The sequence below is a fragment of the Molossus molossus genome, unplaced genomic scaffold, assembly GCF_014108415.1.
Source record: "Molossus molossus isolate mMolMol1 unplaced genomic scaffold, mMolMol1.p scaffold_m16_p_18, whole genome shotgun sequence".
NCBI lineage: Eukaryota > Metazoa > Chordata > Mammalia > Chiroptera > Molossidae > Molossus > Molossus molossus.
The window spans coordinates 4,645,082-4,670,439 of record NW_023425353.1 but is presented as its reverse complement, the minus strand read 5'-3'; the positions used below and the strand labels follow the sequence as shown (position 1 = coordinate 4,670,439).

The window sequence follows — 25,358 nt, the reverse complement described above, 5'->3', positions numbered from 1 at the left end:
AGGTTCCAGACTCAGGATGCAAGGTAGCCTCAGTATGCACTTTTGTTGCTCACTTGGAAAATGCGTCCCAATTTTCATAATAAAGCCATTAATGTTGAATATTTATTTTGTAATCAATTTTTTTAAAAATCCTCAACCAAGGACATTCTAGCATTCATCTTCAGATAGAGAGGGAGGGACAGAAGGAGGAAGGGAGAGAGAGTAACATCGATGTGAGAGACATGAGTGATTGTCACCCACACGACCCCAACCGGGGCCAGGGACAAACTGCAACTGAGGTACGTGCCCTTAGTGGGAACCGAACCTGGGACTCTCTGGTCCGTGGGCTGACGCTCTAATCGCTGAGCCACACCGGCCAGGGCTGTAATCAGTTTTTTAGTGGAAAGAAAAAACCACCTTCAATATTTGGAGACTTCAACCAAGAATAATATATTTAAAGGAAATGAATATAAGTAATGCAAAGGGGAAAAAATGTACTTTTCTAGAAAAAAAAGTTATATGAAAAATGGGTACTATGGAAGCATTAAAATACTAACAAAATAATTCAAAACATACACCGATTTCTGGCCACAAAGGAAACCGCTGGTCATTGAAGTCATTTCTGGTTATTAAGAAAAGCTCTGCCCACGGAACTCTGCATTTCATGCCACCGGCACTGCCCCGGGCCAGCTCCGGCGCGCTTCCCAGGGAGCGCACGGCACGCGCGGGCACCGCGTGCTCGGAGGCACACCCCACGGGCCTTCCCTCCTCCAGGAGGGGGCGCCCAGCCGCTGCTCCTGACACACGACTCCCGTCTGGGCACGCGGTTTCCAGGGAACTCGGAGAAGATCCTCTCACGGAAAGGATCACAGTCTACTTACGGTTACTCTGACACATTTGATGGGCAATTTGATATTGTCTTCACTTATGTTTCCTTTAATGTCCTGGAAAGCAACCTTTCTCAGTGGAGGCTGTGATAATGGGGTCACCGGCTGTCCTGCTTTGGCTTACCAGTAAGCAAGTGATGGATGTTCCTGAAGAGTTTTGGTTGGAAAGGCTGGCAGTGTCTTTAAATCTTTCCTGGCATTTTCATCACTGGAAAGAAGAGTAATACAGTAATGTCACTCACTGGTACCTACAATATTACCCCAGCTAGTAACTAGAGGAAATCTGCAAAGCTGCGTCAGCACATGGGGCTCTATCAAAACGCTGCCCGCACAGGAGGCTCTGGTCTCTAACGAGAGCTAGCACCTGCCCCTAATTTGACAACCCCCAAGTCATTTGATATTTTAAAGTTTAAACAGTCGAAAAAAATTAAAATAATCATATTAGCCCTGGCTGGTTTGGCTCAGCGGTTACAGCATCGGCCCGCGGACCAGAGAGTCCCAGGTTTGGTTCTCGCTAAGGGCACGTACCTCGGTTGCAGTTTGTCCCCGGCCCTGGTTGGGGTTGTATGGGTGGCACCCACTCCATGTGTCTCTCTCACATCCATGTTTCTCTCTCTCTTTTTCTCCCTCTCTCCCTCCTGCTCTATCTCAAGATAAATGCAAAGAAATCTCCTAGGGTGAGGATAAAATAATAATAATAATAATTATATTAAACTACTTTAACCCCATTTTTCTTATTCTCTTAATAAACTTGCAGCTGTTTTTATTATATATGTCCTGTATGTATCTCTATTATTATAGAATTATAATATTGTGCACATTCCATATTCTATTTTATACAGTATATTTCAAATTTTGTTATATACTTTCTCCACCTTCCCATAGCAACCTTGTAATTATCTTTAGTGGCTACATAATGTCACCATGTTGGAATACTGGTTATCACACACAGTATCACCCATTTTTCATAATAGATATCATTGCAATAAAAAGGCTTACTTCCATATAACTAAAATAAAATAGACCATGCTGACCATCTGCAGAAATCACCGAATGCCTGACTTGAAAACGTGTTTCCAGTGACACCCAGGGTATCACTCAGATTGCATCAAGTGAACTGAAATGTACCCCATGTACGGTCAGCTGTTATCTAATCACATAATGGCAAAATTCTGGTTGTCAAAGAGAAGCGTGTGGTCTTTCTGGAGTTTCACAGAAGGGGGAGAGGGCGCACGACTCCATCACAGCTGAGAGCGAACACGCACGGCCCCGCCCTTCGGCAGTGGCCGAGGAGGAGCGCAGGGCTCTCCCGTCAGCGCCTAGCCCAGGTCCCCAAGACAGCTGGCACACTCCTGAGCGAGCGGGGGCTCATCACACGGGGTATCGGGAACTCCCCCACTTTCCACCCTTTGCACCTTTACCACTGCTACCTTTGTGGGGAAGCTACCAAGAGCCAGGCACCACGCAGTGCACCCGGGGTGTGGTTCACCTCAGTTAGTCTCATCGCAGCTCTGCCCACGCAGTCGGGACTGTTGTGACCCTGGCTTACGGGGTGAGGGTGAGGGTTGGAGAGGCTGAGCCACTTGCTCAGTGTCACAGCTGCTGCGTGGAGAAGCCAATGGACAAACCTGGTCTGTTTGGCTTTAAAGGCCAAGACCATAACCATTACATTCTACTACCCGATTCCCTGACAGCCTCCGGAGGTGTCCCAGAGAGCGACAAACACCTCCTCTCTTGCAAGGCATAGCTCCCCTTCGCCCCCACTCCTCACAAATGAAAATGCTGAGCCCACTAGTGTCAAAGCCCATCGCTTAGGCATATTTACAATTCCTTCCCTGGGGTTTGCCCATCGTGAATCACAATACTGAGATGAACCCTCAACTGGAGGACCAAACATTGAACACTCATTAACATTCGTACATTAATTGCTACAGGTCGCACCTGGAACCAAGCGTGGCCCGCAGGCAGGTCTGTGTGGCCCACACTGCTGTGCTGCACTAGAAACTGCTCACTCCGTCACGTGATCGGGTTTGGTGGAAGTGAATCTCCTTCACTGTCTACAGAGGCTTGTTTTCTGGTTCCGGTTTCCAAGAGTCTTGCCCATGCCTCGAGCAATCAAGGGAAGCCACCGAGCAAAGTGTACCTGGACTTACTATCTGTCGTAGGAACACAGAGTTGGAGCTGAGAGTCACTGAGCTTGGAGACACTGTGATCCGCACCTGACAACATTTCACAGGTCCGTGACCCTTCCTAAAGGTGAAAGATCCGGCTTTACAAATTGCTACAGGAAATAAGGTCACTCAGCTCCTGTTCTGACATAAGGATAAATCTCTCCATTCATCTGAAATCTGAGCAGTATGACTTAACCACACTGACAACCTTGGGAAACTGGTTTGGGCTTCCTGAAAACCAAAATATGCTGCAATCCAGTTTATTCATATTAAAGGTCACCTGTCAACTCCCAGTGACGATATTTATTTTTTCTTAATAATTTCTTATATGCGCTGTCCTTCAAATCCCACTTCCTTTTTAAAGAAGTTGGCTTGTCAGTTTTTTGTGAAGAACAAATACATGTATGTATTGTAAAGTGGTAGACTAAGGACAGCACTTGTTATTAATCATCACACAACCACACATGTTTTACCTTCTGGGTCTGTGTGAACTGTACCGGCCCAGCGGTCACTCACTCTTCGGATTATAGTTCATTGTGTGGCAATCAAGACCTCACTAGAGTAGAAGCTGCTGTTTACCATAAGTTCATTTATTCACTTAGCAAGTATGTAATAAGTATACATACTGCATACCTAGCATGTGGAAGCAAGTATCATATGATGAAGTTACCTACCTTCCCTACCCCACTGGCCAAAATGACATGGCTGTCCCTCACTGCAAGGGGCACTGGAGATGTAGTCTCTATTTGAGACAGTCACATGGCTAACTAAAAATTCTACTAATATGGAAGACAAGGGTACTGGGGAAAACAGATTCCATTGCTGATAAGCAATCACCACTCAGATCCAGGAAATTTCTGCCATGTGCGAGTGTGGATCTACTATTGATTGCATTGATTATTTAAAAATATAAGGCAAGACCAGTGGAACAGAACAGAGAACCCAGAAATGGACCCAAGGCAATATGCTCAATTAATATTTGACAGAGGTGGCAAGACCATACAGTGGAGTAAAGACAGCCTCTTTAATAAATGGTGTTGGAAAAATTGGACAGTTACATGCAAAAAAAAAGAAAGAAACTAGACCAGCAACTTACACCATACAAAAAAATAAACTCAAAATGGATAAAAGACTTAAATGTGTCCTGTGAATTCATAAAAATTCTAGAAGAAAATGTAGGCAACAAAATTTCAGACATCATACGCAGCAGAATTTTCACTGATACATCATCTAAGGCAACAGAAACAAAGGAAAAAATGAACACATGGAACTACATCAAACTAAAAAGCTTCTGCACAGCAAAAGACACAATCATCAAAATGGAAAGGCTACCCACTGTATGGGAGAACATCATTGCCAATGATACATCAAAAAAGGGGTTAATTTCCAAAATATGTAGAGTACTCATACAACTCAACAAAAGGAAGACAAAGAACCCAATTAAAAATGGGCAGAGGAGCTGAATAGACACCTCTCCAAACAGTACATACAAATGGCCAAGAGACATATGAAGAAATGCTCATTGTAACTAATCATCAGAGAGATGAAAATTAAAACAACAATGAGGTATCACCTCACACCTGTCAGAATGGCCGCCATCAACAAATCATCAAACTACAAGTGTTGGGGAGGGTGTGGAGAAAAGGGGACTCTAGTGCACTGCTGGTGGGAATGCAGACTGGTGCAGCCACTATGGAAAACAATATGGTGCTACCTCAAAAAATTAAAAATTGAACTCCATTTGACCCAGTGATCCTACTCCTAGGAATATACCCTAAGAAGCCTGAAACACCAATCAGAAAGAATATATGTACCCCCATGTTCATAGCAGCACTATTTACAATGGCTAAGATCTGGAAATAGCCCAAGTGTCCATCAGTAGACGAATGGATAAAAAAGCTGTGGTACATATACACAATGGAGTACTATGCAGCTGTAAGAAAGAAAGATTTCTTATCCCTTGATACAACATGGAGGGACCTGGAAAGTATTATCCTAAGTGAAACAAGCCAAGCAGAAAAAGACAAATACCACATGATCTCACTTATATATGGAATATAATGAATATAACAGTCTGAGGAATAGGGTAGACCCAGAAACACGAAAGTAGGGTACAGACTGACAACCCTCAGAAGAGGGGGTGGTGGGGGGTGGGAAGAGATAAACCACGGAACTTATATGCATGTATGCATAACCAATGGACATGGACAACAAAGCCGGGGATGGGGCAGGGGGGGATGGGGAGGAGGGTATCAATGGGGTAAAAAAGGAGAAACAACTGTAACAAAAATAAAATTAAATAAATAATAATTAAAAAAATAAGGCAAAATCCCAGAGCTTTATGTAAGATATCTGAATTTTAAAATCTTGCCTCAACCAAAAAGACAGAAATAAAAACTAAAACATTGTTCAGGCCATATAAAAAATACCAGCAGACTACCACTAACACTTTGTAATTTCTGATATAAATTCTTAGTAAAGAATGGAGAGGGAGCCCTGGATGGTTTGGCTCAGCGGTTAGAGCATCAGCCCACAGACCAGAGAGAGTCCGGGTTCAGTTCCCGCTAAGGGCACGTACCTCGGTTGCAGTTTGTCTCCAGCTCCAGTTGGGGTCGTGTGTATGGGTGACAACCACTTGATGTGTCTCTCTTACATCGATGTTTCTCTCTCTCTCTTCCTCCCTCTCTCCCTCCCACTCTATCTGAGGATAAATGCAAAAGAATGTCCTCAGGTGAGGATAAATAAAATAAAATAAATAAAATAAAATAAAATAAAATAAAATAAAATAAAGGATAGGGAGATGCCTTCTCAGCTTCTTAACCTGGTTTCCAGTTTTAGAAAATTTATTAACGGTGCAAAATTGTCAGTAGTACATGAATAAAAGAGACCCCTAAGTAATTTTGACAAATATGGAATCTGGACCAACTTTATTTCTTTGTGTTATAAAAATGTTCCTATTGCTCCTCCAGATCTGGTTATTTGTGCTGTTACAAAACATCCTTTCCTTGTGAATCTAAGACATTGCTTTCCTGTTAGAACCCATTCAGTAACCCATTTCAAACAAGCCACCAGTGATATCGAGGCAACCGAGCCGTGGACTGAACTGTCACAGTGAAAGAGAGCTGCAGCAGGATCCAAAGACGGTTGAAACAAACCGCCTGGCAGGGAAACCGGCTAAGCCTTCCAACAAACAGTGCGCAGACCTAGAGATCCAAATGGCCAACAGACAGAAGCCAGTGTTCAGCTTCCTAAGTACACAGGGAAATGCACATTAAACCCTCCGTGAATTACTATGTATGACCACCAAACTTGTAAAACTCTGACAATACCTAGGTTTACATGAAGATGTAGGGCAAGAGGAACTCCCATCCATTGCCAGTGGGTAGGGCAATTGGTGTGATCATTTGGGAAATTTGCATTCCCTGGGACCCAGGGATCCTTTCCCAGGTATATTCCTGGAGAAGCTTACTATACAAAGGAGTGAGGTTTATAGCAGCATTGCTCGCAATAGGACAGATGAAACAACCCAAACACTCCCCAACAGTAGAAATGATAAACTGCAGTGAGCACGGGGCAGAGAAAATACTCTAGGGCTTCACACAGCGTGATGAATCTCACAAACATTAGACAAAGAAGAAACAGCCAAAATATCATATATGTCACAGTGCCATGTATATAAAGTTCCAAAACAAGCAAAATGAAGCTGGAGAGAATCATACATAGGTGATGAAAGTATAAAGCAGAACAAGAAAGTCTGTACCATGGAGCCAGAGTACCTCTGAGGAGAGCGGATTGCATTGTGAGGTGGAGGGGAGCACGCGCTGTGGGGTGGAAGGGGAGCACGCGCTGTGGGGTGGAGGGGGAGCAGCACTGTGGGGTGGAGGGGGAGCACGCGCTGTGGGGTGGAGGGGAGCACGTGCTGTGGGGTGGAGGGGGAGCAGCACTGTGGGGTGGAGGGGGAGCACGCGCTGTGGGGTGGAGGGGGAGCTCGCGCTGTGGGGTGGAGGGGAGCACGCGCTGTGGGGTGGAGGGGGAGCAGCACTGTGGGGTGGAGGGGGAGCAGCACTGTGGGGTGGAGGGGGAGCACGCGCTGTGGGGTGGAGGGGGAGCACGCGCTGTGGGGTGGAGGGGAGCACGCGCTGTGGGTTGGAGGGGGAGCACGCGCTGTGGGGGTGGAGGGGGAGCACGCGCTGTGGGGTGGAGGGGAGCACGCGCTGTGGGGTGGAGGGGGAGCAGCACTGTGGGTGGAGGGGGAGCACGCGCTGTGGGGTGGAGGGGGAGCACGCACTGTGGGGTGGAGGGGAGCACGCGCTGTGGGTTGGAGGGGGAGCACGCGCTGTGGGGTGGAGGGGGAGCACGCGCTGTGGGGTGGAGGGGAGCACGCACTGTGGGGTGGAGGGGGAGCACGTACTGTGGGGTGGAGGGGGCGCACGCACTGTGGGGTGGAGAGGGAGCACGCGCTGTGGGGTGGAGGGGGAGCACGCGCTGTGGGGTGGAGGGGAGCACGCACTGTGGGGTGGAGGGGGAGCAGCACTGTGGGGTGGAGGGGGCGCACGCACTGTGGGGTGGAGGGGGAGCAGCACTGTGGGGTGGAGGGGGCGCACGCACTGTGGGGTGGAGGGGGAGCAGCACTGTGGGGTGGAGGGGGCGCACGCACTGTGGGGTGGAGAGGGAGCACGCGCTGTGGGGTGGAGGGGGAGCACGCGCTGTGGGGTGGAGGGGAGCACGCGCTGTGGGTTGGAGGGGGAGCACGCGCTGTGGGGTGGAGGGGGAGCACGCGCTGTGGGGTGGAGGGGAGCACGCGCTGTGGGGTGGAGGGGGAGCAGCACTGTGGGGTGGAGGGGGAGCACGCGCTGTGGGGTGGAGGGGGAGCACGCACTGTGGGGTGGAGGGGAGCACGCGCTGTGGGTTGGAGGGGGAGCACGCGCTGTGGGGTGGAGGGGAGCACGCGCTGTGGGGTGGAGGGGAGCACGCACTGTGGGGTGGAGGGGGAGCACGTACTGTGGGGTGGAGGGGGCGCACGCACTGTGGGGTGGAGAGGGAGCACGCGCTGTGGGGTGGAGGGGGAGCACGCGCTGTGGGGTGGAGGGGAGCACGCACTGTGGGGTGGAGGGGGAGCAGCACTGTGGGGTGGAGGGGGCGCACGCACTGTGGGGTGGAGGGGGAGCAGCACTGTGGGGTGGAGGGGGCGCACGCACTGTGGGGTGGAGGGGGAGCAGCACTGTGGGGTGGAGGGGGCGCACGCACTGTGGGGTGGAGAGGGAGCACGCGCTGTGGGGTGGAGGGGGAGCACGCGCTGTGGGGTGGAGGGGAGCACGCGCTGTGGGGTGGAGGGGGAGCACACACACAGGGAAGTGGGTGGGGCCGTGGCCACATTCCTCACTGGGTGTGTTTGCTCGGCGGTGCATTTCCTAATTTGTTCCTTACACCCTAACTACAGGTTTTATGCATTCTTCTGTGTGATATAATTCCCACGGAAAACCAGATCACATCTGGCTGCTGGATCTGTGAGGGTGCTGAGGAGCAGCCCATGCAAGAGGCTAGGCTTCCTAGCCAAAAATTTAACCACCAGATTAGAAACACAGGCTCATTCTTCTAAAGTTAATCCCGGCATTTTCAGGGTTTAGGACCAAGTAGGATTTCACGTGTCAATGACTAGACAGTAGCTGAGCGTTCATTTGTTCCCCGGTGGAAGAACCCTGGCTGGGGAATTTGCCTGGAGCCTGAGACCACGTGGGACCACGGAGCCCCCAGGCTGCCGTGACTCACACCAACCTCAGGAGCCAGAGGGAGGGCCTGGCAGCAGCTGGGAGGTAGCAGGCCCAGCGGGGATGTCTCTGCCTTTCCCCAGCAGTAAATGCGTGCGGGGTCTGGACATTCTTGAAGCGCTGTTTTAAAGATGCAGTTGCCAAGAGGGACTGATTTCTCCAGGTCCTAGCCAGAGAGAATGCCTACAAATCAAATACTTGCCACTTCTCATTAACCAAACTAGAAACTGCGTTTCTTCATCATACAGCAGGAATTCAGATGTGACAATGAAGAACATGTTTGTGTTTTAGCTGATTACATTTTATCTGATTAAGCTCACCTTCTCCCTTAGGTAGTCCAGATTCCTGTTCTGACAGCTTTCTGGAAGGAAGCGACCCAGGAACCACCATTTAGCCACTGCAACAATGTTTCAGGTGAGGATCCCTTCGGACATTCTCAATCCCCCTTTCATAGCCTGTTGTTTTCTTTACTGGCCTAAAAAACCTCTGTAGGAATGTGCCGGCCTCACTCAGTTTTGAGAAAACCACATGGTTGGCAAAACCAAAACCACCCCTTGTGTGTGCCGGAGCACTTGCAAGGAAACAGCCACCCCAGCAAATGTGTCCACCTGTTGGTGCCTAATTGGGAACTTGCTCCCAGTGACTGTCAGCCACCTGCCATTCTGAGGCTGGACAGCAAGGGACTGCAGGCAATAGCAAACTGTGGGTGCTAGCCTTCCCAGAGCAAAGGAGCCACTGAGGTCCCTAGAAGATGGTAGCCGGCTGTGCTTGGTACAGGGCATCCCTAGGTTGTAGAGTTGGTTTGGAAAAAGGCCCAAGCCCTAAACATCCCTTTTCTTGTCAATGCTAAAGCTCTCCCTTACCGAAAACCCAACACAAAGGTGCCTAAAAAATGTACATTAAATAGAACGACCCAATGCAAATGCCTATAGGAACTTTGTGTATTTCACAGAGAGAAATAAACTGAGACGTTTAAAATGTACCTTGGGTCCGGCCGGTGTGGCTCAGTGGTTGAGCGTCGACCCATGCACCAAGAGGTTGCCGGTTCAATTCCCAGTCAGGGCACATGCCCAGGCTGTGGGCTCCATCCCCAGTTGGGGGCATGCAGGAGGCGGCCTATTGATGTTCTCTCTCATCAATGTTTCTGTCTCTCTCTCCCTCTCTAAAATCAATAAAGGAAAATAAATAAATAAATAAATAAATAAATAAATAAAATGTAACTTGGGCTCAGCTTGTGTGGCTCAGTGGTTGAGCGTTGACCCATGCACCAAGAGGTCGCCTGTTTGATTCCCGGTCAGGGCACATGCCCAGGTTGTGGGCCAAATCCCCAGTGGGGGGCATGCAGAAGGTGGCCAATCGATGTTCTCTCTCATCGATGTTTCTATCTCTCTCTCCCTCTCCCTTCTGCTCTCTCTAAAATCAATAAAGAAAAAAAATATAACTTGGGGCTGCAGTCTTCTTTCATCCACACATAAGCACAACTCAAAATCCATACTTCATAAAACGTACATGCAAATGTACAAACGCTATACTGCCTGTTTGAACACCCAAGATGAAGTCTAACCTGCAGCCTAAATATCGTCAGAAATTAAATAATAGGTTGTGCCCTGGCTGGTGTGGTTCAGCGGTTAGAGCATTGGCCCAAGCACGAAAGGGTTATGGGTTTGATCCCCAGCCCCGGCTGGGTCATGCAGGGGACAACCAATCTATGTGTCTCTCTCACACTGATGTTTCTCTTCCTTTCGCTCTCTCTCCCTTACACTCTCTCTCTCTCTAAAAAAAAAGCAATGGAAAAAATATCCTCCAGTGAAGATTCATCATAAATTAATACAGGTTGTGAGAAGGGACGCCTGGGACATTGGGCTCGTCGTCACAGCCGGGAGCCCTATTTAATGCTGTGTCCCATACAAACGATGGATTTGGGACATCAGATTCCCAAATGCCCATTAGGATTCGCCAGCCGCCGGGGCTCCTGCACAGACCTGGGGGTTCGCGGCGTCCTTAGCTGCGTGAGGAACCTGTGACCGTCAACGCTCTGCGTGACCCTGGAGGAGTGGGACAGCGTAGCGATCACAGCAGTGAGTGGAAGTGTACTTCGAGTCTGTGAGAAGGCGTAACAGCTGCCGACTTTATTGCTAAAGCATTCAAGCTGGGCCCCGCATTTGCGGATGGCAACTTGCTGAAGCTGCCGCTGTCGAAGGGTCTGTTACTGTGTATAAACAAGCATTTCCTCGGCTAACCTACCGGCACGGAACAGCTTGGTCATCAGCAGTTTGAGGGCTGCTATCAGTTTACTTAGAGGAGTTTTTCACTGGCCAGATTGCCTTCAAATCACCCTTTTTTAATTAAAAAAAAAAAAAAATCACATTTCTCTCAGCTGTCTGGGAACGTGGCCTTTAAAAATGATTCTCGTTTATTATCTCCTTGACTTAATACCATGGAGTTCCAACAGTAAGTTTCTCTCTAGCAATTCCTAGGTAAAGGGATATTAAAGGCAACAAGAATCAGAAAACACAGTACAGTTGCCCTGAACACGGTGTGAGCTGCACGCGTCCACAAGTACACAGATTTTTAAATAAATACCTATTCCATCCAGCAGTTAGGGGCCCATGGATGCGGCCTGTGTGCTTGTTCTCTGCCATTTTATTAGGGGATTTGAGCAGCCACAGACCTGGGTATCTGTGTGTGGAGCAGGGTGTCTTAGAACCAGTCTCCTCGCAGATACTGAGGGTAGTTAAGTTTCTGGGGAGTCAAAAGTTATACTCAAATTTTTTACTGCATAGGGGTGGGGTCAGTGCCCCTAACCCCCAAGTTGTTCAAGGGCCAACTGTTATCACAATCCCTGACCAGCAGCATCAGTATTATTTGGGAACTTGTTAGAAATGCATATTCCGGGGCCTTACCCCAGACCTACAGAATCAGAAGGGTTGAAGATGTTTAACAAATGGCTTGAGAACCACTGCAATAGAATAATGGCGTAAACACATCCTAAAACACAGGGAGATTTTCAAGAAAGAGATATAATTAACAATTTAAAATAGGAAAGAAAGTCAAGGAGGCTTGAGGACAGCCCAGGAGACTCCTGGAAGCTGACCAGCAAAAATTCCTCCAGAATTCCTAAAAGAGGGGCCAGAAGATGCGGAAGGGAAGGCTTTCCTCAGCCTAACTTGGGGCTTCAGCACTTACAATTACAGTGGCCACTGAAAGATGCTGCTAACATGTTCATTTCTTGGGTGAGGATAGGCTTCCTTTCTTTCTTTTTATCCTCACCTGAGGACATGTACCTGAGGACATTTTTGCATTTATCTTCAGATAGAGAGGAGGGGAGAGAGAGAGAAACATCGATGTGTGAGAGACACATCAACTGGCTGCCACCCACATAGCCCCAACCGTGGCCGGGGACAAACTGCAGTCGAGGTACATGCTCTTAGCAGGCACTGAACCCGGGTTTCCCTGATCCGCGGGCCAACGTTCTAACCCCTGAGCCAAACCAGCCAGGCTGGAACAGGCTGCTGTTAAACATTAGCTTAATCTGAATTAGCCAAAAACTGGATTAGACCGCATAAGAGATCTGAACACAGACAAGAAGACCCAATGTGTGTTATCGCTCAGTGTTCCTTCAACCAATATGACCATAGTCTACAGTTGTCCCCTAATAGCAAAGACACCAAATTTAGTTTGATTTTTTTCTAAAAGATCTACGAAATCAGACCCCAATCATTTTCAGTACAATTGTAAATCAAGGCACCAAACTCACCTGCCTGTCACTTCAGGAGAGAAGCCCAACACCCCAACAAATACCTTAAATCACACAGGTGTTCCTGATGCCCAACTTTTTATACTGACTCAAAAAATTCAGTCAGATCTCTCCCCAGACCAGTACCTGCTACAGAATTCCCGGGCCTGCGACCAGAGGGGGGATGGGAACTCCCATTCAGTAGTCACATGCGAAGCAGGGCGCTGGGGCTCAAATCCACTCCACACCTATTGCCACTACTGATTACTGCAAGTACTCAAACGGAAAAACCGAACAGACGGAGGTAACTCCATGGCTAAATGAAGTATCCTCACACTCTGCCCTTCCAAACCAAAGCCTGGACGCTGAGACCCAAGACCCCGATGTGTGAGGACTTACCGAAGGGCAGCAGCTGGGGCTGGGCCTGGGGACTCCAGGCAGGGACAGCAGCAGGGACGAGAGGGGTGGAGGGAATTGGAGAGCTGGGGTGGGGAGGAGAGAGGAGCAGAGGTGGGGCCAGGAAAGCCAAACTGACCCAGCCAGACCCCGACCCTCCCCAGGCCTCTGAAACATTCTTGATTGTGCCTCCAGCCAAGTCAGGTTGTAGTCACTCACAGTGACTGTGGACAGTGAGAGCTGAAACATTACATAAGCATTATCCCGGCCTCTTTTGAAGCTGGGGTGTCCCACTGCTTCTGGGAAAGGGGCACCCCCTTGATCTCCACAAAATGAAGCTCCTTCACTGGGGCTCATGTGTGAGCACACCTTTCTAGGTCGCCCCTGGTCCCCAGCTTCCTCGGCCTCGCAGCTCCTCCACAGGGCAGTAACAGAAATCCTGGCAGCTTTGAAGGGGACTCCCTGGGCAAGCAGGGTGTGGCCGGCCAGTGTTCACCCTTTTACTTATAGGAATTCCTTCCATCCTATAGCAAACCTTGACGCGGTGCCATTTCTAATTTACAGACCAGGAAACTGAGCTCTGGAGAGGTCACCTAGCTGACCACGGTGCCGGCAGCTGAGGGCAACCAGGAATTAGATGGGGCTGCCGCAAAGCCAGCACAACTCAGAAACAAGGCGCAGGCCAGCCGACTGGCTGCCGGGCTGGCGATGTGCAGTGATACGCTCTGGACTAAGACCTGGATGCAGTCCCATGTCTCCAGTTCAAAGGACTTTTGTGGTCTTAGATAAACTAGTCTCTGTGAGCCTGGGTTGCCTCATAAAAATAGGGGTAGTGACCTGTCTTAGGAAGGTGACAACAGACTGCTAAGAAGCCACATTGCCTATGTTCAGTGTTTTCTTTCTTCTCTAATTGTACATGAAACCAGAGACTTTTCCAGACATTGTATTCCTACCACTCTCAGACCAGGCTGGGGGTGGGTTATCAACACTAAATATTTAGCACATACTTACACTAAAAAAAGTATTCAGTGTTTATCTGAAATTCAAATTTAAGTGGGCATCCTATATTTTTATTTGCTAAACGGGGCAACCCTAGGGTTGGTAATGAATCACAAGGAAAAAGAACTTTGGCAAAGCCATGGCCAAGTCCCAGTGGTAAGCCGTGGTGGGATGTGTCCGGCAGGGCGCAGGACTAGGAGTGCAGCCTGGAAACGTGCTCCCGTGGGAGCTGCTGGCCCCCCCCCCCCCCCCCCCCCGCCCCGGCTCCGCACTCTCCCAGAGATGCCAGAGGCTGCCTGTGCTCCGGGAAGCCCGCATCCTCCCAGCTGGAATTCCTTCGCCATTACATTTCTGTCTGTGCTCTTACTGGTGACAGAGGAGAAATTACTCTGTCCATCGGCGTGCTTGATAGGGATCAACTGCCAACTATTTTTTTTTTTAAGCCTAAAGAATATCTAATAATAATGAAACAGTGATGAGAGATTTTTCTAAACATTAGCCAGCTCGCTGAGCCTTCCAATTGTGTCCACTTTGAACTTTCAACTCTTTTAGAAGAAACACAACCCCTCAGAATGACTTACGCCGAGAAGCAGAGTAACGTGAAATCTGTAAATATTTAAAATAAAAATATTTTACAAATGTATGGAGACAGAAAGTAGAACGGTGGGTGCCAGGAGCTTAGGGAGGGGAAGGGAGGAGCTGTGAATGGGAGCAGCTTGTTTTGCAGGACGAAGAGCTCTGGGGATTGGCTGTACAACAAGGGGAGTGTATTTAACACCCCTGGACTATACGTCTGAAAATGGTTAAGATGGTAAATTTTATGTTATGTATATTTTACCACAAAATGTCCTCTCATATAAATCTTGAGTCAGAAAAAGGTGCATGGAAGGAAAACAATCACACAGGTAGTGTTTTCCTAAAAAAGTATGTAAAGGAAATCGATTCCCCTCCTGGGAAAGTCCCCACTAGACAAGTGAGAATTATTTATGGTCAATTTACAGCCCCAAAGCTTTACCCCTTCTTCCTGCATGTGTGACTCAGTGTGTCCTTCCTGAACACACGAAACTGGCTTAACCACATCAGCTGTCTGAACACAGATAAGGAAGCTGAGTAAGTGTTCTGTTGTCATTCAGTGTTTCTTGAACCAAACCAAAGGCACTGAATGTGTATCAGTGAGAGAATGTAGACGTCACCCCCAAATGCCATCTCTTAGCTTGGGGGGACTTTGGATGGTTTGCATGTCATCTACCTTCTACTCAGACCAAATACCAAACACACAAGTGTTTTAGCTAGCCGCTATCTGAAAAGCCCAACAAGACTGAGTTTCATTTGGGTACTAAGCAGCAGTGATGGGCGTAATGGCCAAGTTAACTCCTGGAGGGAAAACTGAGAACCAAATAGGTCAAGAAAGTTGTTTCCGCCCTGGCCAGTTTGGCTCAGTGGTTAGATTGTTGGCCTGCGGTCCGGGGAGACCCGGGTTCAGTTCCCTCTGAGAGCACGTGCCTCGGTTGCAGTTTGTCCCCAACCCTGGTTGGGTTGTGGGGGTGGCGGCCACTCGATGTGTCCCTTTCACATCGACGTTTCTCTGCACAGGATTGGTCCTCACTGTGCTGTTAAGTAGTTGTCTAAAGATATAATAGTTTGGAGTACTTACAACATACTAGGCATTGAACTAAGCAGGTGGCATGGGTTACTTTAACAATCTGCACAACAATCCTTTCCACAGGTAAAATCACACCCCCATTTTACAGATGGAAAAACTGGGACTTAAGGAGGTGATGAGACTGAGGAAGTCCACACGGCTGCTCAGGGTTGAGTTGGGGTTAGAACCCAGCGGGTTCCCAGGGTCCAAGCAAGTGTAGAGGACACTTCATTACTGCCAGAAACAAGCTCCCAGCATTGCCTGGTGTGCGGGTCCAACAGCTCTCCAAAGACTAACTGCATCTGCATTGTCAACTCAGTGCAGCAGACACCACTGAGCATCTTTGGATTCACCTCTGAGGACTTATCAACGGGAAAGGAAAAGGGTAAACTCAGAGGATTTGGGTTCAAATCCAAGTTCCACCATGTTGACCATTAACGAAAAGTTGACCGGATATTCCATCAGCAAAAGGGATTTATTTGGGAAAAAGAAAGTATCACAGTTGGTATGTGGAGCCATAGCGAGCCACGTGCAAGTTCGGAGACGGGGAAGTTCTTTTAGAGGGGAAGAGGGCGTGAAGGAGCAGGGCTGCTACGGCTCTGGGGCCCCTGTGGCTCCCCTTCCTCGCCCTGCGACAGACACGGTGTGAGAGCCCCTCCTGCAGGACCTCCCCAGCCCTGCTCGGGTAATGTCGCTGTCGGAAATTTCGACAACCACATGTGGAGCCGAGATGTCACTTTGATGGCCAGGTCCCAGTCCACACACCTGCACAACAGTACCTCAACAGGAACAATTTGAGAAGATGGTATAAAGCGTGTAAGAGTACCTGACCCCTAGTGGACAATGGCAGAAGCAGTGTGCATAATGGTGAAGTGAGGGCCTGAGCCCTCATCAGATGGCCTGGGTTCAAATCCCAGCTCCACCTCTTACTAGCTGTGAGACTTGGGCAAGTCACTCAGCTTCTCTGGGCCTCAGTTTCCTCATTTGTAAAATGTGGATAATAAGACTGCCAAGCTTATAGAGTTGATACAAGGATTAAGGGATTAAAAATTTAGAAAGCTTTTAGAAATGAATATTCTGGTTGCTAGGCACTGTTCTAATTCCTTCATACACATTTTCTCTCTTGATTTTCATAACAGCCCTATGAGGTAGGGGTCCTGTTACTCCCGGGGCCTCAGACCCTTGCGAAAAAATCATTAAGAATTATCTGGTGACAGAAGAGCCTCAAACCAAGTGCAGGACCCTTCTGAGCAGGGGACCCAGTGTGACTTCACAGGTCCCACATTCATGCAGTAGCCCTGCCCACAGCTCTTCTCTGGTCGGTTTCCACCGTCTTAGTTGCTCCCTTTCTACCTGCCCAGCCCGGGGCACCTCTGCCCAGCCCGGGGCACCTCTGCCCAGCCCGGCGCCCCTGCCCAGCCTGAATGAGCCTGCTGGCAAAGGCGCGCAGGCCTCCGGGAGGCCGCAGGCTGTGCACAGGACCCGCCACAGGCCTGCTGCTCTGGGTGGCGGGGAAAGGTTTAAGCCTTGGTTTGGGGGGTTTCTGCCAGGCAAAATGAGTAAGATTCCACAACTTTTATGTTCATTTTTTGAAAGAGGACTCAGTGCGGGAGTAAGTCACTATGCTAAGCTCTGAGTTTTAAAAAAACACAAAATAACATAAAAACATTTTGGTGAAAACACTATATTTTCATTGTTGATACATGGAAACACACTGACAGGCAAAGAAGAAAAGTGGTAAACATTTCTGTTCCCACCACCCGAGATGCCGCTCAGTCATGTCAGCAATGACAGAGCCAGCTTCCCGCCCGCGTGACCGGGCGCTGCCACCGGACACTGCACAGGGCCGAGGGGGCAGGGCGTGGATGGTCTCATCACAGGAACAGTGTGGGACTCTGGTGACGATGGTACCTAGACTTACTCTGACAGTCGTATTGAAATACATACAAATATAGTGAATCATTATGTTGTGCACCTGAAACTAAATACTGTCATATGTCAATCATGCCTCAGTAATGGAAACTAAAACAGAACTGTACTTATTGCTGGTTACGGGAGGAAGCAGGCTCGGGGAGCTCAGTGACCCCGCTATCGACGTTGGCCAGCGGGAAGCGAGTCTGGAGCCACAGGGCGCTGGGTCCGGGCAGAGCCCGCCCTGCTGCAGCCTCCGCGGCGGGTCTGCGGCTGCACAGGCCACAGGAGCGCCAAGGAGACTCATGCGCGTCTGTTCCTTGGAGAGAGGACTCTGCTTCATTCATTTTGAAGTGTTCCTCTTTTGTGAATTTTTTTTCGGACAGAAGTCATCATACCAGTTTCATTACAGGAATCCGAACTGGACAATGCAGCCTGAGACCACAGTGGAATGAGTCCGTCTTTCCACAGGCTCGGGTGGACCTTTGGACGCAGCTGCAGGCGGGAAGGCAGGAGGCCCGCCCACCTCCCCTGCAGGACGGTGGGTATGTCCCCACGCTGCAGGCCCACTAGTCGGAGGGGGTAGGGAGGGTGGACCTGGGCGACAACTGCGCAGACATCTTTTGTGAATATTTTTAAATGTATACCGTGTTGGAATAGTGCTACATGTATATAATTGTATAAGTAAATTACGATATATGGCCCTGGCCGGTTTGGCTCAGTAGTTAGAGCGTCGACCCGCGGACCAATGGGTCGCGGGTTCGACTCCAGTCAAGGGCACATACCTTGGTTGCGATTTGTCCCCGGCCCTGGTTGGGGTTGTGCGGGAGGCAGCCACTCGATGTGTCCCTCTCACGTCAATGTTTCTTTCTCTCTCTCTCCTCCTCCCACTCCATCTGAATAAAAGTGGAAAAATGTCCTGGGGTGAAGATAAAAAAAAAAAAAAAGATATACGGGGCTGTATAAACAAAAAAACTAGAGGCCGCAGCAGAACAGTTTTTATATATGTATTATGTGTTTGAATATACACGTGTTTTGTTTTCTAAAAATGGATAATATGTATACTTTGTCAATAAACATTCACCAACAAATATAAATATATATATATATATATATATATATATATATATATATAGTTAATCCTCACTCGAGGACATTTTTCCATCGATTTTTTAGATAGAAAAATCTTTTAGAGTGAAAGGACAGGAGGAAGAAGAGGAGGGGAGAGAGAGAGAGAGAGAGAGAGAGAGAGAGAGAAACATCAATGTGAGAGAGACACATTGATTGGTTGCCTGACTGGGCATGACTGGGGCCAGGGACTGAACCTGCAGCCCAAGTATGTGCCCTTGACCAGAATCAAACCCTCTGCTCTTTGGTCCTAGTGCCAATGCTCTAACAGCTGAGCCAGACTGGCCAGGGCTACAATAATAATTTTAATGTAAGTACTAGACTCCTTAAGTACTAATTCTGATAGATAAGAGCCAATGTTTTAGAATGAGGATCTAATATTCATCTTACAGTGCTATATTCTCACCCCTCCCCTCCCCCACCCTGATGAATGGTGGAATATAATTAAGTACCTGGAAGCCAGGGACTCTTCTTAAAAACAGTACATCTGTCTTCCCCAAAGAACTGAAATCAGAGTCTCAAAGAGACATTTGCATCCCTTGTTCATAGCAGCATTGTTCTTAAAAGCCACAAAAGTGGAAGTATCCGTCCATGGATAGATGGAAGGATAAACAAAATGTGGTATATACATAAAATGAAATATTATTCGGCCTTAAAATATAGGAAATTCTGACACATGCTACAACATGAATTAAACTTGAGGACATTATGCTAAATGCAACAAGACGATCACAGAGAGACGAGTACTGTGTGATTTCACTTACATGCGGTAGCTAGAAGGTAAATTCACACAATCAGAAAGTAGAGCGCTGGCTGCCAGAGGCCAGGGACAGTGAGGGCTGTGCTACTGTTCAGCGGGCACGGAGCTCTAGTTTTGCAAGATGAAGTTCTGGAGGATGGTGGTGATGGTCGCACAACAATGTGAATGTACTTAATACCACTAAACACTAAACTAGACATTTAAACATGAGTAAGATGCAAAAACAGAAAAACACATCTCACTATAATAGATAGGACTCAGTGGACAATAGAAGCAAACTCCCATGTACTGAGTTTTTACCCTGCAAGGTGCTTTATCTCATTCAATCCTCACAACAAACTGCTTAAAGAAAAGGAATCTTAGGTTCATAGGGCCTGACACTGGCTCAAGATCACCCACCAGCAAACGAGAGCTTGTCTCCAATTCCCTTCTGAATCCAGAGCCCATGCCTCTCCCCAGTGGCTTCGACATAGGATGTAGAGTAATTGTGACTCAGTAATAAAAGGAAGACTGGACACTCACTGCCTCCATCATAACCCTCGCTTGGTCCAGTGCCTCACACACTGGAGGCATTTAATCTTCAAGAATGAATGGGTTGAGCAATAAGAAAAAGGAAGGCATTCCAAGGGCACAGATGAGCAAGTGCTCATTTCCTGCCTTCTCACTCTTAAGCTATCTCCTCAAGTCACTAATATTAGACTTGGGGCCACTCTACTGATAACACCACTTAGCATGGGGGAGTCCACTGCCTGCTGGACACCATCAGGGACAGCAGGGACCCATGGAGGCCTCGCTACACAGGTGTAAGTTCAGATTACTTCTGAGATAGTTAGGGACTCCGGGGAACTATGAGTCTGGTCTTGTCTTCCTGAATTGTCATGGGTATGTCAACAGACTCCCCAGACTGCTTATCTTTTTTTTTTTTTATTTTATTTTTTTATCCTCACCCGAGGATATTTTTCCATTTTTTTGTACAGATAGAGTGGGAGGGAGAGAGAGGAAGCGAGAGAGAGAGAGAGAAACATCGACATGAAGGGACACATCGAGTGGCTGCCACCCGCACGACCAACCAGGGCCGGGGACAAACTGCAACCGAAGTACGTGCCCTTAGCGGGAACCGAACCCGGGTCTCTCCGGACCGCAGGCCGACGCTCTAACCGCTGAGCCAAACTGGCCAGGGCACCAGACTGCTTATCTTTTAAAGGCTTTTCAATACTGAGCTTTCAGCAAGTAGGTAAACCATACTGTTCAAAGCGAAGTCCATGAAACGTGGTTTGGCAAGATCCTCATGTATCAGGGACCACTGGCGTGAGCAACACTGCATGGACCTTCTGGGAGATGCCTGGTGCACACGAGCAGACTGCAAACTCACTGAAAAACTTGGAACTTTTTAATGTTTAATGAGGTATTTCAATACTTATTTGTTATGGTTCCCTATTTGTTATTATCTTGTTTGTTTTTTCAACCTAATCTCTGGCCAAGCCATGGGTAAATGTCAGAGCACAGTATGGGAATATAAGTACATGCCACATAAAATGTCTGAATCTCACTTGTGACGTGAGGACACTATTACACCAACTTCATAAGGTGACGATGAGAATCAGTAGTTAAGTATGTAAAACAGAGTAACACTCAGGAGTATTTACAAATCATTGAAAATGAAATACACATGCGACGAACTGATTCACAAGAGAGCTTGTCTGTATCTTTCAGCCCATTCTTCACAGACTCGCTTCACAGGGAGAGACAAAAGCCATTTCGCAACAATTTTTTCATTAAAGCCCTGGCCTGAAATAAGACAGAAACAGTCCATTTCTGTCAAGTCAGGTTTCTTTGTTCTGTCAGCAAGGAAGGGAATCATTGTTCCAAGCTTTTGCTGAAATACAAAAACGGAGACTCCTGTGCCCAAAGCACGAGGCTTGGGGCCCTGTTGCTGCCACTGTGGCTGGGGGACCTGGACAGTGACCTACTCACCAGCTGCGCAGCTCAGCCCGTCTGGACACTAAGCGCCTGTTGTCACAGGCGGGTGTGAAGGTCAAAGATATTAGTAATAACAACACCATGTAACATTTAGAGACAAAGACTGAGTTCCAGAGAGGGCAGCGGCCACTTACACAGCCAGGCGGCAGGTAGGGCAGAGCTCCTGCCTTCACTACGGCCCCGCCCCAGGCCAGCGCGCCAGGCCCTGGGTGCTCTTGTCACTGATTTTCAGGGCCCGGAATGGAATGACATCTTGGAGTGTTGAGTGGTCCAGAGGTGTCAGGACCCGGGGGGGGGGGGGGGGGGAGTGCCTCAAAGTCTTTGCTGCCCTCCCTGCATGAGGCCCCTTCCCGGGAAAGCTGCAGCTGGTGGCACAGCGCCCCGGGTGAGCTCGGCCCTGAAGCTGGGTTCCTGCGTGTCATGCATGACATCATAGATGAGACGACATGCTCCTGTTCTGCCCAGCACTGAACTGTACATTGCAGTCACTTCCTTTTTCTCATGCGCAGAAGTGCCCTAACTACAGTTCCTTGGTAACATCCACCTTTCAGGATGTGGAGGAGGGGGTGGGGGAGGAAGAGAAAAAAGCAAGCAAGGAAGAAAGAAAAAGGAAGAGAGAGAGAGAGAGACAGAGGAGAAGGGAGGGAGGGAGGGAGGGAGGGAGGGAGGAAATGTGCTTGGTTTTCACCAGCTCGTCTGTGGCTGCTCAGGATAAAGCCTCTCTCCTTGCCGAGTCAGCTTTCAGGAATTCTTTCTGTTTGTCTGTGTTGTGTTACCCAAGTAGCTTGTTATCTTAGCAGCTTAGGGCTGACTTGGAAACTCAGACTGTTAACTATTTAAAGAAAATGGAAGTCCCCACTCCACTATTTGAATGAACTTTCAGAGAGCAGGCTTCCTACTGGTTATGATAATAGCTTAAAATACTCCTAAGGAAACATGGCAGGAAGCAGAGTAAGAATGGGAGCAGAGTCCTGTTAAGGGTGTTCTAGGAAGAGGGGTTGGGCAGAGCCACGAAGGCAAAACACAGGGCATGTGGCGGAAGAGAAGGGACAGAAACAGGTCTCAGGGAGTATGAACGGGAGAATAGGGAAATGAAAAGGACAGTGCAGATTAAGTAGAGCCTGGGATCCAGGTCAGGGTGTTGGAGGGCGGATCTGTGCAATGAGAAACTGGAAGACATTGGAATCAACAGCAAAGATCAAGTTTACAACGTCTTAGGAAGCTAACCTGGGCCATGTGCAGGGGGTAGTGTGCGACTGGATCAGAACTGATCTGGGAACTCATGTGGCAAAGTGCCTTAGAAATGCAATTGTCGCCCTGGCCGGTTTGGCTCAGCAATTAGAGCATCGGCCTGCGGTCCTGAGAGACCCGGGTTCGGTTCCTGCTAAGGGCATGTACCTCGGTTGTGGTTTGTCCCCAGCCCTGGTTGGTCGTGCGGGTGGCAGCCACTCAATGTGTCCCTTTCACGTCGATGTCTCTCTCTCTCTCTCTCTTCCTCTCTCTCCCTCGCACTCTATCTGAACAAAAAAATGGAAGAATGTCCTCGGGTGAGGATAAAAAAAAAAGAAATGCAATTGTCATCCATTAATTTGTTAAGTGGCATTGATAACAGTTATAATGGGATTGAATGAACGATGTACACACATACTCTTATGGTTAGGCTGGGAGAAGGAAACTGTCTGAGCAGCCTGGGGTTTGATAAAAAGGACTAAAGAAGGGAGCTAAGAGGTGGAGAAAAGGAAGGAAGGGTGGAAGGGCAGTCCTTAGAGACGATCTGGAGAGGATGCTGATGTTCTTCGAGGGCGGAAGTAGAAGGCTGGGGCTGGATGCTGATTAGTTCAGCTTTGGAAATACAGAATTTGAGGACGACAGAGATATTCACAAGAAGGGGGTGGGGTAGGTCAGAGCAGCCTTGTGACTTAGGTGTTCGATTTGTTCCAGTGGAAAAAGCCGGACTGTCCTGATCTAGGGACGTATTTGAGATCTTCTGGTCTATGTTTAAAACTCAAAGTAATCTCAATGAAGTTCTAAAAGCCAAAAGTTGCAGACACCACGTGAACAAGAATGAGGTGGAATTTAAACCTGCTCCCAGGTCTTCCTAGCGAGAAAGCCAAATTCTCTGGGAGGAAGGCCCTGCCCGTGGCTCTGTGTCCCCAGAGCCCAGGCTGATGCCGACCCAGCTCAGGCCGCAGATGTTACTGGAAGAGCTATAAAACTTCGTATAATTTCACTTTAGTGGTATCAAGGATGAATCCATTTCATCTCAGCACTTTGCTTCCTTTCAGGAATTTCCCTTTGCTTGCTCCCACCCAAGAAATATCACTTAGAAAACAATCACAGACAACCACAATCCCAACTACACAAAGTTGTTCACTGAAGCATTACTCATATTAGCTGAATATGAGAACCAGTTTGTATGTGAAATAACAGAGGAGTGGTAAATCATGTCCAAATGCAGGGATTGTTTTTAGCACTCTGTAAATTTTAATCCATTTAATCCTCATAGCAATCGATGGGGATTATACTAATAACATAAGTCCCATTTTATAGATGAGGAAACTGAGGCTTGGAGAGTTTAAATAACTTGCTCAAGATTACACAGGTAACCAGTGGCAGACCTGGGATTCAGTGAGGCTGTCTGGTTTTAGCACCTATGCTCTAACCGCCTGATTTTTTAAAATTAGTTTTATAACAAAACTTTGGAGATAAAATATATCTTCTCCATTTCGGGGAGGAGACCAGATAGGACGAGGGTGGTAGCAACCAAAATTCTGCTTCATTATAAACTCAGTGTCAGAGTTCACATTTCCAATTTTCTCTAATGCTTGTAAAAGACCTTATAATTTGCAAAGTCCTTCCACATCATTCGTCTCCTCAAAACCACCTTGAAAAGTTGCTATTTTCATTCATCCGAATTTACAGATGAGGAAACCAAGGCCCAGAAAGGACAAGTGGCTCCCTCTGGGGTGTGATGCTGATTTCTGGAGTCGCAGTCCCTTGCTCCTACTGGTCAGCATGATTTAGACAATTTTAAAACTGTGCCTTCATTTCTTCAGCCTAGTAATCACTCAGGACCCCACCAGGACCGAGCAGGAGTGAAGGAAACTGACTGGTTTGGACTCGCTGACCTTGAAGTCTTAGGGCTTGAAGGTCTGAGCTGTCATAGGGACGTTCCTTCTGAGCCTTGTTCTGCCACAGGCAGGAAAGTTGGTGGGATCAACCTTTCTCTTCTGTGCTTTCCCCTGGCACGTTATTATGGCTTCTCCAGACCCACCTTAGTCCCAAAAGTCTCTTCAGGGGTTGCCAAGAGACAGGACAGGATGATGATAATCATGAGGGCAATAATGATACTGTAATATAAATAATAATATCGGAAGTGTATGCCGGACACTGCCCCGGCCAGTGATCACACACGCAGGGTCCCAAGGTGTCGTCTGGTGAGGAGATGCGGGGAGGGGTTCCACACACGGGGCCTGGGAGGACGTGGGGAGGGCGGGCTAGCCATCCGGATGGCAGTGTGAGCTGCTGGCCCTGGGGCCCTGGTTTGTGAATGACTGCGGACCCCCACAGGACCCCTACAAGAGGACAGGACAACAGGAGGGCATTCCTCACATATCTGATCCTCCCAGGAAGCTTGGCTCCTCCAGGACAGACCCCAGGGAGGACACAGCCATTCTTGACGTTGATGATCCAGAAACTAATTTGTCCTCATCTTATCTCCTGACATTTTCTTTTAATTATGGAAATGGTGTTTATTGATTTTTATAATTCCTTCCAACGTATTCCCTAACCTAAACCAATTTGGAAAAATAATATAGCACAAATGGAGCTCATAGGAGATGCAGTAAGCGGATCACAGCGTGTGACCTGGACGCCTCCGTCACCTACCAGGTCACCTACCAGACGGAGGGCGCAGGGGAGGAGGGGGTGGGGGGGAGTGAAGCGTGGCCCCGGACTGCAAGTTCTCAGGCTGGAGGCACTCACTTGTCACCAGTGCGCCA

General features: G+C 48.3%; 1 protein-coding gene across 1 annotated transcript in view; it reads right to left on the bottom strand.

Moving 5' to 3' along the window:
- Window positions 1-25,358, bottom strand: part of FRMD4B (FERM domain containing 4B) — a 189,715-nt gene that overhangs the window by 43,420 nt on the left and 120,937 nt on the right. The window contains exon 8 of the mRNA XM_036267152.1: window positions 991-1,074. Within this exon, the coding sequence (XP_036123045.1) occupies window positions 991-1,074 (84 nt within the window). The remainder of the gene's footprint in view (window positions 1-990; window positions 1,075-25,358) is intronic.